General features: G+C 44.3%; 1 protein-coding gene across 2 annotated transcripts in view; it reads right to left on the bottom strand.

Moving 5' to 3' along the window:
* Positions 1 to 3,264, bottom strand: part of LOC133133282 (protein c-ets-1-B-like) — a 31,470-nt gene extending 28,206 nt beyond the window's left edge. The window contains exon 1 of one of the 2 annotated variants that reach the window (XM_061249387.1): positions 2,966 to 3,264. In XM_061249387.1, coding sequence (XP_061105371.1) covers positions 2,966 to 3,026 — 61 coding nt within the window. In that variant the 5' untranslated portion in view covers positions 3,027 to 3,264. The remainder of the gene's footprint in view (positions 1 to 2,965) is intronic. The other variant, XM_061249386.1, reaches the window with a different exon arrangement.
* Between the last annotated feature and the right edge of the window lie 14,549 nt (positions 3,265 to 17,813).

A 17,813-nucleotide genomic window follows, 5' to 3' on the forward strand; every position in this document is an offset into this window, starting at 1 on the left:
TATGTGGAGCTCTGATTTTCCAAACTTCAGATTGCTTTACATCAATATTAACAGCATTTTACAATATCACCTTAACTACTATAATGGCTAGAAATTAAACAGAGTGACAGACAACCCACGTATAATCTGAAGAATGAAGATTATCAAGATATTAGCCATTTAGCGTTGTCTCCTCTAATAACCACTCGATAGCTCTGTTTTTCTTCCGACAGGCAATAAAAACGTGTCCCTTTTATGCTCCACAGCAGGTGGTGCAGATGGCACTGCATGTGACAGGCACACTGAAAACAAACAGCAGTCAACCAAGGAGGTTTTCTTAGCTTTTAAAAAAAACAAAAACAAAACAGCTAGGTGGCGGTGAGACACGCTTTCATAAAGTCACAAACAGCGACGCTTTGAAAGTTCTCTGTGTACGCGTGTGTGCAACCGCCTGCCCGCCTACGCACACACTTGGTGGCAGCAAGCCAGCGAAACTAGCACATCGGATCTTACGGACGCACTGGCGTGTTTTAAAAGCCCCTATGAGGAGCTCGGCCCATTATCCCTCCGTGTTAACATTCCACAGTTACCGGGTACACCAAATCTCCCGTCACTGCCGACATCTACTTTGCGGCTCGAGAGCTCGAGGCTTCGCGCACAACCCCGAAACGGCAACCTCACGCCTTGAGCTGTTGTATTTTAGCAGTTGCAAGAACACATTTTTCAGAGGTAGTGTGAAAAGCAGGTCCTGTAGTATGGGCAAAAAAAAAAAAAAAAAAAGCACAGGCCTATTTCATGTGAAATGGTACTTCACAGCTTATCCACTGTAGTGTGAGGAAACCCATATTGAGAGCTGATTTTGCAAGATAGTTGGAAGTTTTTCAACCACACCGCGAGTGGCGGCACATTTCTTTGAGTGCAGTTGCAATGTGATGCGTGTGCACCTTTTGCAGGTGGCTACGGTGCCGCTAGCACGCAATGCTCATCGGCTCACAGAGGTTTGATCCCGTTTCGGTTGGACGCGGCGGCCGCAAGAACTGAACCCACCCACGCAAATAACAGTGGGCCTCTCTTACCCATCTGCAGTCACAGTCACTCCTCTTAGGACAACAGAAAAGACATGCATGTACAGCGGGGGCCTGCAACATTGGTCTTGGAGAAACTAAGAGTCTGTATGTTAATTTCACTTTTTATTTCCACCTTAAAAATCAGCAAGTTAAGATGGGAGTTGGAAACTAGCAATAGCTATAATCACTGAATGTAGAACATCAGCTACATAAATCTGGTTTAAACGGGCAATAATGATGCTATGTCTCTTGACATTGTCCCTACTGAAATAAACATTAAATAAATAAATAAATCATATCACAGATAGCTACACCAACACTAGCTCCCCTCCATCAACCTGCACACACAGCCAATGATATGCACCTCTCCTCTCAATGGCACTATCTCTCCTGTAGCACTGTATACTCTGTAGTGTGGAAAAAGTAGTAGCTGGCTTTGGGTTGTGTTCAATCTTATGCCGGGCACATGTGGCACAGTGGTCATGAGATTTGAACACTCCCTGAGGAAAGCAGGTCGTACACGGAGGGGCCAAAAGCGCCTGCACATCCCCACATCACGGCTGTCCAGTCTGATCCAGGGTGGGTGCAGCCTTTTGTTCTTGTCTAGCGTGTAAACACCCATTCAGCTATTCAGCTAAGATTGGTCTTCAGTCAAGATCTTCAAAGGTCTGTCAAATTTATGTTTTAGTACAGGAGGAAAAGTCTGTACCTAGTGGCCCTATCCCTGCCCAACATGGCTGTACCCTCAGTGACCCTACCCCTGCCCAACATGGCTGTACCCACCATAGTCCCCACACAGAACTACAGCCTTGTTCTGTATCAGAGAACCACTGCAAGAATCAGCAAGAGCTAGTCTGACCTAAAGCAACTAAAATGTTGTTAAATAAAAATATTTTCATTTCAGCTATTATTACATCATAATGAAATGCTCATGAAATATTATCTGATTTTGTCTTCATATACCAGCCATGAAGTGTGAATCATTATGGAAAGGAATTTGAGTAGACCGGCATCTGCCTCAGACACAAGCAAAAGCAACTCCTGCACTTCTGTTCAATAATTGTTCGATCGTACCTCTATAATTGTTCGATCATGTTGCAGATTAAATAATCAGGTAGTGCGCGTGCGCTCCTAAGAACTGGACTGAGAACGACAACATCAGGGAGATACATTCTGAACCGAGTAAAAGGGGGTTAAATGTCACTACAATGGCCGTTACAACACTTCAGAGGCAACATTGTTGATCTCCGTTCAGCAACGGAGACAAATTAAAGGCATGAGTTAAACTATTGTATTCGAATTAGAAGCATGGGGACTATTATTTATCTAGCATTTAATTCATTTTTAATGACATATTCGGACGGCAGACGAAATTACAAAGTAGCTAGGTACTCGAGTCTCCTGTGTGAACCTAATACACCTGAGTTTGATCAAGATTTCAGGCTAGCGTTCAGGAAATTTCTCCGACCATTTAATTTACTGAAGTCTTTGGATGTGTAAACTGACAATCAACTGGTGATTGCATGCGAACAGTTTCCAGTTTGCCAATCGGAAAATATGTTTTGAAATAAAATGCACCAAAGAAATAAACATTTAATAGATGCAGGTCTATGGCATTATCGCTATTATCACTCAATACCTTTATCAGAGATGTCTGAACGTTTTCCACCGGACATTAGACAGGTGAAGGCGAAATCAAAGCGCAGGTTGCAGTTTTGTATAAATTACATACTTTAAATCCACCTGGTTTACACAGATCCACACAGTTTAGAGCGTGGCTAATTGCACTCTTGTCCTCTTGAACGGTGCAGACCGAGAAATACAAAACAATGCTGAGAGCTTCAAGAACGCGCAAAAAAACAATTAAATAATGATACTATTCATTCAACTGTAATACATACAACATGATAGTTACTCACCGTCCACCTTTTCGGACTTTATTATGGTTAACGTTGGTTTCATATCAACAACTGCCGTCATGACCGTCAGATCAAAAAGTTCAAACGAGGTTGTTTTATAGTAGCCACAAAACAATAAACCGATGTATCTCCTCTTCTTGCTATCCGGGAATACCTTGCACTGTACCCAAGTGATGTTGTTTGTAATCGTTCCCCGACTGTTCTTCCAACTCAGCCCGTCACCTATGGTATTCAAATCAAACCTCTTCTACACACGCGTTTCTCTCTCTCTCTCTCTCTCTCTCTCAGTTCCTCGTTCACTTTCTCATACCAGCCCGCTCGCCTTTGTCAAGTCGACTACGCTGCGCTCAGCCGATTCTGACTCCGAAGAAGCCAGACCCTCTTGTCATTCATTCCTGAATGGGCGGTGTTACTGTAGTGCGCCAGGGGTTTCACAGTCCAATTACGTTTTTGTCAGCTCTCTCACTATGAGTCGTTTTGTAATAATATTCCCATGCCGTGAGTACATCATCAATCCCGTTTCGACTCGATATAGCCTACGTAAACTAAGATCTTGAGCAATATAATTGACAATTTGCTTGTAAAAACAAACATTGGTGACGTTTCTCAAGGACACAACTTGAAGCGGGTTTGATCATGAAGAATGCGTGATTCTTTTTACGTTTCTGGTTTTTGCTTCCTTGGTATTTATTTGTGATGTTCATCCAAAACTGGTTTTCACACCAAACATCAACGGCATTCCGCAGCTGTGCCTGCTACACTTGTTTCAGAACTGCACGTTTGTACAAAGAAACGAAACGTCAAAAACTAACAGCCTTTTCTGTTCTGGTCCATTGGTTTACATTCTATTTTGGTGTATCCTCTACTGGGACTTGTAGCCTCATCATATAGCTGAAAAAATCAATATCATTCAAACAGCATCAATATCCGGACCATACAGATTCCACATAAGAAGTGGAACTGATTGCATATTCTATTAATTATGTATTGTCGTCTATTGATTTTATGAGAGTGATCTCTCTGAATTGCCATTAGCTAACCTGGATAGTGTTCCCCTTGACCAAATATGAGCTGGAAATCTATGAGAGGTGCCTCGGTTTTGGGTTTTAACAATTCACAAGGGTTTTATAGAGATGGGTGTATCCCTCTCACAAAAGGAACGCACTACAGCTCGGTGCCTTTTGAGTTGTTCCGTGGCCTATGTTGATGAAGTGAATTTGAGCTGCTTTCACCAAGTAGCCTAGCCGTTGCGTCAAAATTCGTCTCGGTGACGCTCACTTGAACATTTTATCATCGCACGATCTACAGATGGTAAGTACCTTCACACTGCAAACACAGATCTGCCTTACGAGCATTTGAGCATTAAGAACATGCCTTATCAGCAAAGACGGGTGTGTTTTCACAGCGCGCAGTTAGAAATCCTCCGGTGTGGACACACTGTGGCCTCCAAGCACCTGCAGCGGAGCTCGCTACAGCTTACAGAGCAGAATAGTTTTATTCTAAATTTAGACTCTGTACAGACGCCTCCCTGCCTGTGGGCTGGCACATAGAGGCACATTTCGGGGGCTTTCATTCGGTGTTGGTGGCTCTTGGGACGGTGTTTGACTGGCTCCCTGTTCAGTGTGGTAAACTGGGCCCCACACAATGCATCTCTTGTGGTCCGTGCCCACCTGGTTCCGGCTTTGTGACCCGTCTCCCGTGGAAACAGCGGGGGGGGGGGGGGGGGGGGGGGGTGGACGGTCCTGCCCGGGTCTCAGGGTTCTGACCCAGACTGGAGGGAGGGTGGGTTGAAACAAAGGGATAACTTTTCCCAAACAACCAACCAAGGAAAAGGCACAATCCTTCCCTTCATTATGGCGGACAGACACCCCGCACAGCCGGTTGGGGGAGCTTGCTGAGCGAAGCTAGCCTGTCGCCGGTGAGTGATGGGTTTTATTTCCACACCCACTTTGCCTCACACAGGAGCGGGCACACTCAGAGGTGTCACAGTCACTCTGAAAGCAGCGCCGCTGGCCTACGCTAACGGAACAGACCGTTAAACCCAGGCCCAACCCTCGCGCGAAGCCTGCGTTTCGCTCCTCCGTGAACCCTTTTAAGACTGCCTTTTTGAGTCAGTGTTCTTGAACTCTGTTGCTTTCAGTTGCCAATGGTGATTCTTATCATTCAGATAGAGCATTCTAGTGAAGTACCTTAAGATGAACTCTTGGAAGTAAAGGTACGAAAAGTGCCTAAAAACTGGAGTGTTACCCTATAGTTGCCTAAAATTGTACCCCTATCCAGCAATATATAATTCATTTGTACCTTTTTTTCCTCACTCATTTGTACCCAAAGAGAACGTTACTGTACATTCAGGGTACATTTGGGAAATGTGATCCTTCAAGAAACAAAATGTACCTCCGCTGTCACTTTATTTTTGAGAGTGTGTTGAGGGACGGTCATCACTCTTTGGACAGCGGAAGAGACCTGGCACGGTGGGCTCTGGTGGGCTCAGGTGCAGTCAGGCTCCTATCAGCTGCCCCGTTGCTGTTTTCGGGGTTCCTGCGTCACAGTGCAACGCCAGGGGGGACCTCCACTCTGTCCCCATTCAGGATTTTCTGCCTCTCTTTGTTTCGCTGCTGAAGGAAGTGTGCGCTGGCCTGATTAGCATCGCCGCTTCCTCCTTTCCCATAACCTCCGCACCCGCGTCGGCTGTCTGTTTACTTTTAGACCTTAAAAAATGGCCTGCGCTCGTGAGGACGTGCCCCTTGTCATCAGCGGACCTCCACCCCCCCACACACACACACACACACACTGCCCCCCTTTCCCTCTCTTCCTCCAGCTGTACACCAAGTCATTCACATGAAATAAAACTGAACCCAGTGGAGGCACAGTCCCAAGGAGCCAGAACACAGCTGTGCGTGTGTGTGAGTGCGTGCGTGTGTATGTGTTTGTGTGAGTGAGTGTGTGTTTGTGCTCGCATGTGAACAGTGAGTACTGTTTATGGAATGTTTGTTCACATGTGAACAGTAAGAACAGTCGAGGAAGTAGAGAGAGTATGTGTGTTTGTGTGTGTGTGTGTGTGTGTGTGTGTGCATGCGTGTCTGCAGGCATGCGTGTGTGCTCACGCGAACACCTAGGTCATGGCTCTGTTTGACAGCTAAAAGACTCTCTAAATAAGAACATTCAGTAAGCTCACAATGTATGAAGAAATGGGCTTTAAAAAAGCTCATTTTTCTTAATGCATAGCTTAATCATTCATGTTTTCTATTGTTGTTGCTGGTTATTGCCATGACTACTATGATATATTTTTTTCTGATTTTTTCTTTGTTAGAAGCTGTATCAATTTGCTGCTCAATTTGAACACCTGCACAAGAATTAAATCCAGTCCTTTTTCTTTTTTCTTTCATTTGTTTGGCAAATACATTGACCAGGCATGGTTCCAAGGACTTCATGGCTGGCATACATAGACATCGTTCACAGGTTGTGATTTTCTTAAACACAAAGAAAGAGAGGCATTTGCCGGTGTCCCGTATTTCGTCGGTCACTTTCCAGAATGGAAAAATGCCTTTGGAAAACAGCAAACCTCCACATGCTACCAACATGGGATTTATTACCCGCTGTTTCACCGCATCAAACAAGAGCCGCGACAGCACGCATTCTTAGAAGCAAATGAAACAGGGTAAGGGTCGGAAGTCTGCAATGTTGCAACATGATATTTTAATAAAAATATCATGGGTCAAAACACTTTGCCCGAAAATATCTATAAACCAGTGTTTCCACGGAGAGCCACATGGTCTGTTGTTTTCATTTTCCCCTCAAAATCAGCAACCAGTTTAGACCCAAGGAACCAGATGATGCTGGTTAGCCATGTAATCAACTGCTTTCATTCACAAACCAGGGGAATTTCATTCACAAGCCTGTTCCACAAAGCAGGACTACTGAGTTAACCAGATAACTGCACTGGGTAAAACATGGGGCCTGTTCCACAAAGTAGGATTACTGTGTGCGCTGGATAACTGCACTGGGTAAAACCTGGGACCTGTTCCACAAAGTAGGATCAGTGAGATAGCCAGATAACTGCCCTGAGTAAACCCCAGACCCAGCTCAAATCTGGAACATTCACGAAAGTAAAAAGAGTTGGTCCGAGTTTTACTTTATGCAATGACCTGGCTAACTTCTAACAATCTTGCTTTGTGAAACAGGCCCCAGGTGTTGGTTAACAACGAAAACCAGTCTCTCCGTCAGGGCCTCCAAGCCCACGATTGAAGGCTGATACTCTGGATATTTTTCATGAGGAGTTATTTCTGCTTTGGCAGCATTTAGTTTGAGGCCCTTGTACTGAACAGCTCTTGGGAGGCCTGTTTCAAAGGGCTCCAACAACAAACATGGCCCAGCACCCTGGAGCCTACGAAAGGCCAACCCCACTGGAGCCAGGGCCCCAGGGGAGAGGGGGAGACGGCGGTACTTAGCAGCCTGGGAGCGGAGGGGCGCTGGGCGAGCGTGGGGAGAGCACCTCCTCCCCAGCGACGGGTGTCCCTCTCCCAGCATAAATCTCCCTTCACAGGCCCGGTCAAACAGAGGTGACGTCAAAGGCGGAATGTTCCCGTTAAAAATAGAATGAAAAAAATAAATATTTTTTTAAAATGCGGGGCTGACGACCGCTTGGGGGGTGAGTATGAGGAGGTTCCAGGGGCCCCGTGACCCGTCCCCCCCCCCCACAGGAGTGCGGTTCGAGAGGCCCCAGAGGGGCCTGTATAAATGTGGCCCCTACTCCAAAACACACACATAAACACGCATGCTCCCTTAGCATCCTGTGTGGGTCCCTCAGCATTAGAGATGTGTGTGTGTGTGTGTGTGGTTCATGGCATTCTGACCATGTCCCCGTCTCCAAAAGACATTGTAATGTATCTTATTTTATTCATTGTACATGTTATACATTCACTGAGCATTTTATTAGGAACACCTGTACACCTTTACAATCAACCAATCATGTGGCAGCAGTGCAATGCACAAAATCAGGCAGATATGGGTCAGGAGCTTCAGTTAATGTTCACCTCAACTATCAGAATGGGGAAAAAATGTGATCTTGATGATTTTGATCGTGACGTGATTGTTGGTGCCAGACGGGCTGGTTTGAGTATTTCTGTAACTGCTGATCTGTAACTTTCATGAACAACAGTCTCTAGAGTTTACTCAGAACGGTGAGAAAAACAAAAAACAGTGAGTGGCAGTTCTGCGGACTGAAACGCCTTGTTGATGAGAGAGGTCAATGGAGAATGGTCAGACTGGTTTGCTGACAGAAAGGCTACGGTAACTCAGAAAACCAGTCTGTACAGTTGTGGTGAGCAGAAAAGCATCTCAGAATGCACAACGCGTTGACCCTTGTGGCGAATGGGAAACAACAGCAGAAGACCATGTCGGATTTCATTTCTGTCAGCCAAGATCAGAAAGCTGAGAGTGCAGTGGGCACAGGCTCACCAAAACTGGACAGAAAAATGTAGCCTGGTCTGATGAATCTCGATTTCTGCTGAAGCTAACAGATGGTATGGTCAGAATTTGGTGCCAACTTTGCACACTTTGGGCTCATTAATACCAATTGATCATTGCTTGAATGCCACAGCCTATTTGAGTATTGTTGCTGGCCATGTTCCATCTTCTAATGGCTACCTCCAGCATGATAATACATCTTGTCACAAAGCAAAAAACATCTCAAACTGGTTTCATGAATATGACAATGAGTTCACTGTTCCTCAGTGGCCTTTCCAGTCACTGAATCTGATTTGCAGCAAGAATTTGCAGCTGACAAATCTGTCAACATGGAACAGAATCTCAAATAAATATTTTCACCATCTTGTGGAATCTATGCCACGAAGAATTGAGGCGGTTTTGAGAGCAAAAGGAGGCCCTATCCAGTATTAGTATAGTGTTCCTAATAAAGTGCTCAGTGAGTGTATATCTTACTAGCAGCACAAAGGGGAGAACTATTTGCCAATGGAGACCTCCAGCAGTGCCATCTACTGGCTGGGGTTGGTAGGCCTGCTATGATTGAAGGGTGTAGCCTCACTTGTTAACCTCACATAACATTGCAGTACAGTGAGCCTGACCAGGGTCACACTGTAATGCGATATACCATGAGCCCACCCAACTCGCAGGGCTGTGCTCTGCGGAGAAACCAAAGGTCGGTTTTGTCTTTTCAGGAATGGTGATCTTGTGTAGGTGGGACTGCTGTCGGAGGTGCCGATTCTGGCCAACTCAAGCGCTGACCTCTTAACTCCGCGCTGGCTGAAGCGAATCGCGGATTGCATCAGATCGCTGGGTTTTTGGCAGGAGCCGAAACTGTAACTTCCCACACCAGATGTCAACCTGCCACTCCGAGGCTGAACATCGCAGCACAATGGAGCCTTTAGCCGTACGGTGGAGTGCTCTCCGGGCCAAACGTGCTTTATTTGGCACCGATGGAGACTGAGATGAAGATCTGCAATTGAGAGAGAAGTTCTGGGTCACACCTCAGACATATCTGTGTAGTTCCACAATCTTCTGATAAAACATATTATAAAATGTTAAAATGTATGTTTGTTGTTTTTTTGGTGGGGATGGTGGGGAGTCTTGTTTTCCCATAGGGTTTGACTGTCATTTAACACATGATCTTATTTCAGCAATGCCTCTTCATCCTGTCAATCTCAATGAAAGTTATATGTAAAATATGCAGGAGAGGAGGCTGCAGTTATGATAGAGGAAATACAAGAATGAAAAACAGAGCTTGCTGACTGTCTCTTGCTTTTTCTCCTTCTCCGTTTTCTCCTTCTCCTAGATATGAATTTCTGTTGATAGCAGCTGGTTTGCGGCTCAAGACTGCTTTTACAGCACCGATAACACCGTTTATTATGTTTTTAACACTCTATCTAATGAAGCTAACCGCAGAAAAGAAAACTGTTAGAGTTTGTTTTGAGAATAAAATATTTGTTTGTTTTAACGTGCAAAGGAAAGTACATCATAAAAGCTGTTATGGGTTGTACAATGATGAGACATCAAGAAATGGCCGATGACATTGACAGACGCTCTGTGGTTTTTACACTCACGCCAACCCAGCCCCAAAATATTTATCAAAGCAGAACTTCTTAGCGGCTTGACGTATTTCTTCAATTCAACTAGCGTCTTTGCCACAGTACGTTGTCAATTATCTGCAGCGGTGGAGAGTCCAGGGGTCAAGTAAAAAGAAAGAAAAAGTCCTGCCACGTGTTTCCTCCAACCAAAACCTCAGCTGATTTCACTAATTCACTCTGCTCCTGGCTGAAGAATTGTGCTAATTTGCTAATTCAGGTGATTAGAAAAAAGTACTTATACATTCTGAACCTGGATTTTCCACCTCTGCACTGCAAAATATATAGTCTTAACAAGTCTTTTAGTCTTGTAAAAAACTTAAGACTCAAGTAGAGAATATTAGCTTGTCTTAAGTTACTGTTTGCTTGAGAAGTGAAATTTTACGTACCACGCTGGCAAATCTTGAAATGAGTGAAACTGACTTACTTCATTGCCACTGTTTTTGCAAAAAAAAGTCATAGAAATGAGTACATATAAGACTATAATTGAGAAGCTGAGATTGCCTTATTTTTTTGTTTTTGCAGTATGATTATCCGTCCATTTAGAATCAGGACTGTCCAACTTACAAGCTCATCTTGAGAAGAGTTCCTTGCCTTTGGTTTCACAGTTAGTCACAGCTTAACATCTAACACATGCCTTCCAGTCACAGTTGTGACAGTAAAGCAACGGGGGTTAAAGGAAGTATATTTACAACTGCAGCATATAATATTAAGTCATTTATATTGCTTTGTTTCTAGATTGCATTAATTAATTTGGCACGTCCACGCATTTATACCTGCATCCTATTCACTGAAGCGGGTTAGAAGGCACAAAAAGATTTGTCCAAGTTTTATTAACAATTTACACATGCACGGCACCGTAGATCCATTTTGCACCATTCAGACAGTCCCCGAGGTTCTGAGAGGAGATGGGTTTCATGATTGAGCGGACAGCACCAGCACATGGTCTGAATGAAAATGGGAACGTTAGTGTGGCGCTGCTCCTGTGACCGTGACCACTGTCTCCGTTCGACGGTCACGCTAACAGGACCCCTGCAGAGTGCCGCGTCTGCCCTCCCCTGCGCCGGCTGTCTCCAGTCCTCGTTAGGTGCGGAGGTCAGGAGACTGCCCGTTTCATGGCCTCTCTTGTTAAAGTGGGGAAAGGGCTTTATCAGCAGATCTTCGGATCTTCGCAGCCGGAAGCCGTTAACGCGGACGCACGTGCGGCCCCTGTCCTTCGTCTCCCCGGCCAAACGGCCTCTCTCGCTCCGCGCTTTAATCAGCGCACTGTTTATTGATGGTTTAGGGGAAAAAAATATGGTTTACAGAGTGTTTGAATGCGCTTGCATGCAAATCAGGAGCCAAATGGGCTGTTTTATGAGACCATACATTTATACTGGTAATATGGTTTATCATCACTGAAATCGCCCTAATTAACTTAATAGATAATTGCTAAATGCTTGTGCGCACACACGCACACCCACACACATGCACACACACAGGCACATGCGCGCATAACCACAGACATACTCGCAAAGACACACACATAATCACACACTCACACACAGATACAAGCACACACACACACACGCTCACACACACACACAGGTACATGCACACACAACCACAAACATACTCGCAAAGACACACAACCACACACAAACCGATACAAGCACACACAGACATAAGCACAGACAAACACGCACAGGCGCAAATAAAACATTCGTAGACACGGGTACACACACGTACACACAGATGCTAAGCGCAGACAAACACCCGCAGGCGCAAATAAAACATTCGTCGACACACGCATACACACACGTACACACAGATGCTAAGCAGAGGCATGTGATTTACTGGAGGTATTAGCATGGGGTCCAGGTGGCTGCAGCAGAGCCGGGGCATCTGGCACGCAGAAACCTGATCCCCTCTGTAACTCAGGGTGCAGCCGGGAGAAGGAGAGGACAGACCCGGTTTAGGGGTGAGACGGGGACCCCATCAATCACGGGTCGTTTACACGGGCTGGGTATGGACGGGGCAGCGCTTGTCCTGTGGATACAGTACCCTGGCCTGACACCTTGAGCCAAACTTAGATGCAGATGTGGAACTTTGGTTAGCATCTATTAAGTCTTACACGTTTTTAAAGGTCTTTTGTAATATATATTAGTGGAGTCTTAACCACAGCAAGTTCCTGGGAACTTGGGCTTGGCCTAAGTAAATACTACAGTCAGCAAGATATGGATATGGTGACTTGTATTGTAGCATAACAGAGGGGTGCAACGTAATTCATCTTTATCATACAGGAAATGTTATCCATGCCATTCATACAATGTCAAGGAATTGAGAGGTTCATTCCTGGAACTGCTGAGTGGATGACAATGTCTAAGTCAGTTTCCTCTCTGTCTTACAGATTTCCATTCATCAGGAACACGGGAAGTGGTTTTTACAGTTTCCATAACGACGTGCACCATTTCTTTAAGCTTAGTCAATGACCAACCATTCACCACTGTAAGTATTGCCACCTATGCATGTATATGCTAAGTGATAGACTATGGTGTGACATTGGGAAGGACAGCCCTAGATTGGGGTCGAGCTGAATTCAGTCAATTCAGGAACTAGAATTTCAATTCATGAATCGAAGTAAGCCTATATCTACGAGCATTTTGAAATGCATTAACTGAATTTCTGTTCATTTCTTGACTGTGAGACCAACTTACTGAATTGACAGTAAATTCAGTCGACACTCAATTGACCCTGGGTGGCTCTGCAGCTGGCACCAGACACTGTCATTAAAACCTGTTTATTTATTTAATGTATATCAGTCATTAATTTCATAGCATTTTAGGTTTTCTCTTGTTTACCTCATTATACCTACCACAGACGACTGTACTGAATCCACCGACTTGTTGTCCCTGGTCCATGTGGGTTCATGTTCCACCTCAAAACATTCTCATGGTTTTTATTTTAACACAGAGGAAGACAGAGCAAAACATTTTTGTGGAAGTTTTCATGGAATGAGGCCCTTTGCACTCAACATTTACTCTGTGTTTCAAAAGGTGGTAAGGAGGGTAGTAGTTCAGTGTTTACAATCAACTGACAGTACAATACATGTGGAGGGTAGTTTGTGTACTGAGGACAGCATCCACCCAAAATACGGAACTAAAAAAACAGAACTTTAATTACGGTCGTCACTGAATGTTGTTAACAACTATCCAAGCAGTCTCAAAATATCATATTTTTTCACAAGTATTCTGGTAAAAGAAACCTCACAAACAACAAGTAAAGATATATACACGCAAAGAGGTCGCACACACACAGTGGCAGTCTAATTTACTCCCACACTATCTGCTAATGTATGGTGAACATTCTTATGTATAAAATGGCCGACTTGCATCACTCAGGTGGGTGCAATGCATTGGTGATAGTTTAGGTGTGTTCCCCCTTCACTTGACAATACTTTGAGGCTGTGAATACTGCTATACTAGGCAGTAACTATCACAGAGATCATGGCTTTAGAGAGTGCTGTACAAGAAAGATGCATGGGAACTGGAAACCATCTGGGTTACAAACTCAGTTGTAGTCTAGCAGACTTGTTTTTTCACTGTAAAATCCCTGTCCTACTAAAGCTACACGACTCAAAGGTTTTTTGAGTAATTTAGCAGGAAACTCTTATACAGTGATTTCCAGCATGCATATTTACTTTGTGTAAGACTACATAGCTACAGAAAGCAATTTGACAGAGCAGCAGTCTGGCGTTATGGTTTGAGAAGATTGAGGTTCTACCTGAGTGGTTGCAAGCTTGCATCCCAGATTATGCATGACAGTTTTACCCCTGAGCATGACAGATAGACTGAATGTGTTTCAATAAATATCCAGCTGTCTCCCTAGCCACTGCCATTTGCCTACAATGTCTCCTTCAAAGAAACAAGCCACAGATTTCACCCTTGCTGAAAAAAAGAGCTTGAGCCAGGTTTTGAAATGACTGGTAGCTGTTTGACCAGTTCAGACCAGCTCCCAGCTCTACATGGTTTAGCTGGTTGACCAGTTCAGACCAGCACCCAGCTTGACATGGTCTGACCAATTCAAGCTATTTTTCAAAACAGCTGGTAGCTGGTTGACCAGCCCAGCTACCAGCTCAGACGAGCTACCAGCACTAGCTGGTTGACCAGCTCATACCCAGCGAGACCAGCTTTATGACCAGCTTGGCCATGCTGGTTGACCAGCTCATACCCAGCTTGACCAGCTTATGACCAGCTTGACCATGCTGGTTGACCAGCTCATACCCATCTAGACCAGCTTCATGACCAGTTTGGCCATGCTGGTCGACCAGCACATACCCAGCTAGACCTGCATTATGACCAGTTTGGCCATGCTGGTTGACTAGCACATACCCAGCTAGACCGGTTGGCCATGCTGGTTTACCAGCTCATATCCAGCTAGACTGCCTTATGACCAGTTTGACCTGCTCAATTTCCAAGCTGGTAAAGCTGACATTGCTGGGTTTCACAGCAAGGACATTACAAGTTCTGCCCTGGAATTGCATAATGCAAATTATATATGTCAGGGTGGAGTCCAGGGGTTGGCCCATAAGTATATTGACGGATTTCTACCATAGCAGGGTAATGAGAGTATTTTGCCAAAAAAAAACAACATAAAGTACAAAGACAAGCTAGGGTGATTACATCACAGAGAGAGGGTCAGGTTATGTGAGAGTTGGGCGGAATGTGACTCGCCCCAGTGTATGCAGGAGAGTCACCATGGAGACGGCTGTCTGCCGAACGAATCAGTAATGAGTATATCATTTCAACACCAATGAGTAGCACACAGTTGCAATATATTGAATACTTGCCAATAGTACATACTGTACCACAATTAAAAAGCTATGTATTTAAACCGCTCCCTAACTTTTCAATTGTACTCTGTCTATTGCATAATATACATAATATAATGTACGGGCAGGCATGTCAATCTAAAAGCATTTTAATTATTACCATATGAGGGGCTTGTTTCTCTCTGCTGACATGTAAAACTGAGTGAAGGCGATGACCACAGTCCAGATTTTTCAGAATTTTTGCTTTCATAAGAGGCATGACTGTGGTACGGTTATGCTAAGGCTGCTTGATGTCATCTATTTCTGCTCGTTTCCACCCATTCTTGTCCTCTTTTGGTTTCCTTACATTCATGACTCTTAACTAAACAGAAAGCCCTTTTATCCTCAGTCATGCCAAACATTGTCGAAGGGAATTTAATATTTAATTAGTAGCTGTCAGCAATACTTTGTACGTCATGTGACATGAGAGGATTTCTGTGCTTTCAGCTGTGGTATATTTTACAAACACCGTGAGAATGAAGCAGTGTTCGTTGTATTATATTTTTCAAAGGCAATAAGATGTGTGTGTGGTAAGACACAAGGGGAATTCACACAATATCAATATGCGGTTCAGATTTTGAACGTTTTCCACGGCTGAAGGGATTTACCTTTGCTCTTATCTCTTTCACATTATATTGTTATCCTGCAGTTTAGGAGACCTGATAACGTTACGGCGCAGATCTCGCAGATTCTCGGCGCTGCTTTCCAGTACTTTTTCTCTCACGCATTGTTTTTTTCTAATCTGGCATTGCGCTGAACTCGCCGTTTCACAAATCTGGGAAAGAGCCACGATTGTTCCTCCTCTGGAAGCACACAGGGCCTCCTCGCTTCAGCCGCAGCCTTTACTGTGAAAAGGAGGAAACGCTGGAAGAATTACTATTCTCTCCAAACACTTACAGTCACTCCCACTGCTTGCCAGATGGGAAAGCACTTTTCAGCAATTTACTGCACCAGTGAAACAGGATAGGTGCTATACAGGTGCAGACAGTGGTAGCCACACAATGGAGGAGATACAGTATGTAATTATGGGTTGCTTTGCTATATTTTTTTCGCTATATAGTTGCTTTACTAATACAAAAGTGGTCATGTGCTTCTTCTGATGAATCTTGATCTTGTGGAGGTGGTGCTCCAATTAGTGGAGGTTTTCCCAGCCAATTCAAGTAATTGACCAATAATATCACTGCAGACAAAGTTTGTCTTGACGTTCTCGTAGTGAGACTTACAGATCTGTTTTTCTTTCAAGTAGAAAATATTAGCTAAGTTTTTTTTGCTTGACAACTGAAATCTGATTGGAAGATCTGGAAATGAGAAAAACTCCCTCACCTCATTGCCAATATTTTTGTCTAACTTTCCAAAAAAGTAAGAGAAATAAGATTTTAAGTTGAAATATAAGTCTAAAATACTAATACCAAAACATGCAAGTGTCAGACAGATGGCAGGAAATAAAGCTTCAAACTAAACCCTGCATTCTCTTTCTAGGTTCTCTTGAGAGAAACCATTTTGGACCGAGACCCATAAGCCCAGACTGACCTTGAAGCAACATCTCAGTCAGTCATCATTCTGGCATCATGTATCCTGACGTGTTCTGTTTTACAGTCAGTATGACTCTTATCATTGTGTTTGTGTCTAAAACCCAAGGGGCAGGCCTCCTCCCACTCTTTATTGTACGAGATCTCGGCATTCTTTGATAAGTTGCCCGGCTCTTTTCCCCAGAAGAAACTGCACCACAGATGTTGCTGCAGTCAACGGCGACTACAAAGAAGGAGGCCTTTATGTGGAAAAGCACTATTTCTGGGGCCCACGTCCCCCAGCCGAGGTAGAGGCCTCATCCCGGAGCCAAGGCTTCACTTTATTTCCTCTTTGGCTATTTTTAGATTAAAGGCCAGTTGTAATGAATTAAGCAGGGATATAATATTTAACGGCAACATCTCCACATCTGACCACCAGGCTAGATTTAAACGAAGGAAAGGAGATGTTTGTTTCCTTTTATTCCTCTGTCGGTGCTTTTGCACATCACTCTTAATACTTTTAGTTCCTGTAAAAGCCAGATGATTTCATTGTTCACTGTTATCAACAAAATTGTTCAAAATAGAAGATGGAACAAGGATAAAAGGCAGTACTGAGTGCACACCGATCGAGCTTGTGCTACCTATATACAGTACGGGTCTCCAGATTCTTTCTAAAACACGCCAATATTTGATTTCATATATTTCTAAGGAGTTTTGCACATTTTAAAAAGCAACTTAAGAGCACACTGTCTGTCACACGCGACGGGAGTCAAAGACAGACCCGTTTCCATGACGGCGAACGCTGCCTCTTACGTGGAACAGCTGCAGAGATTTATGTTAAGAGTCGCTCCTGAGCGCCAGAGAGCCAAGACACGTTTCGCCGTGATACTTTCAGCCGTTTACGTTATCTTTAATCAAGGCATCCGATCCCCGAGGCAATCCGTTCAAAACATCTCCAGACAGGCGCGTTAAATCTGACGAACAGCGGCTGATTTTGATGTCCTCCGAGCCTGCTGCGAGCGCAGATGTTTCATGTTGTTGGAGTGAGAGTTATGACAGAGGACGGGGGTAATCTTTTGCACCAGCGTAGCTCGCTTATGGGGACAGTTTGTACCGGGTCACGTGGTGCTCTGCCGCGCCTCACTCCTCCGATAGTCTTCGCTCACTCCGAGAACAGATCGGACTGATTGGAGCTGATTGCTACAGACGGGAGCGGCCATTTCATTAACTTGTTGTGACTATGGCACTCGTGGTTCTTTGTCCCAGGAGCTATAGCAGATGCTCTAAAACTTACATCTCCGAAATCTACAGCGAGAGTAGAAAATAAACAATGTGTGGCATATGTAAAAATGTGCAAAATACTCGAGCCTCTTTGAATGCGATACACTGCAAAAACTCTCAACAAGTAATTT

This window comes from Conger conger, chromosome 7 (genome assembly GCF_963514075.1).
Source record: "Conger conger chromosome 7, fConCon1.1, whole genome shotgun sequence".
Lineage (NCBI taxonomy): Eukaryota > Metazoa > Chordata > Actinopteri > Anguilliformes > Congridae > Conger > Conger conger.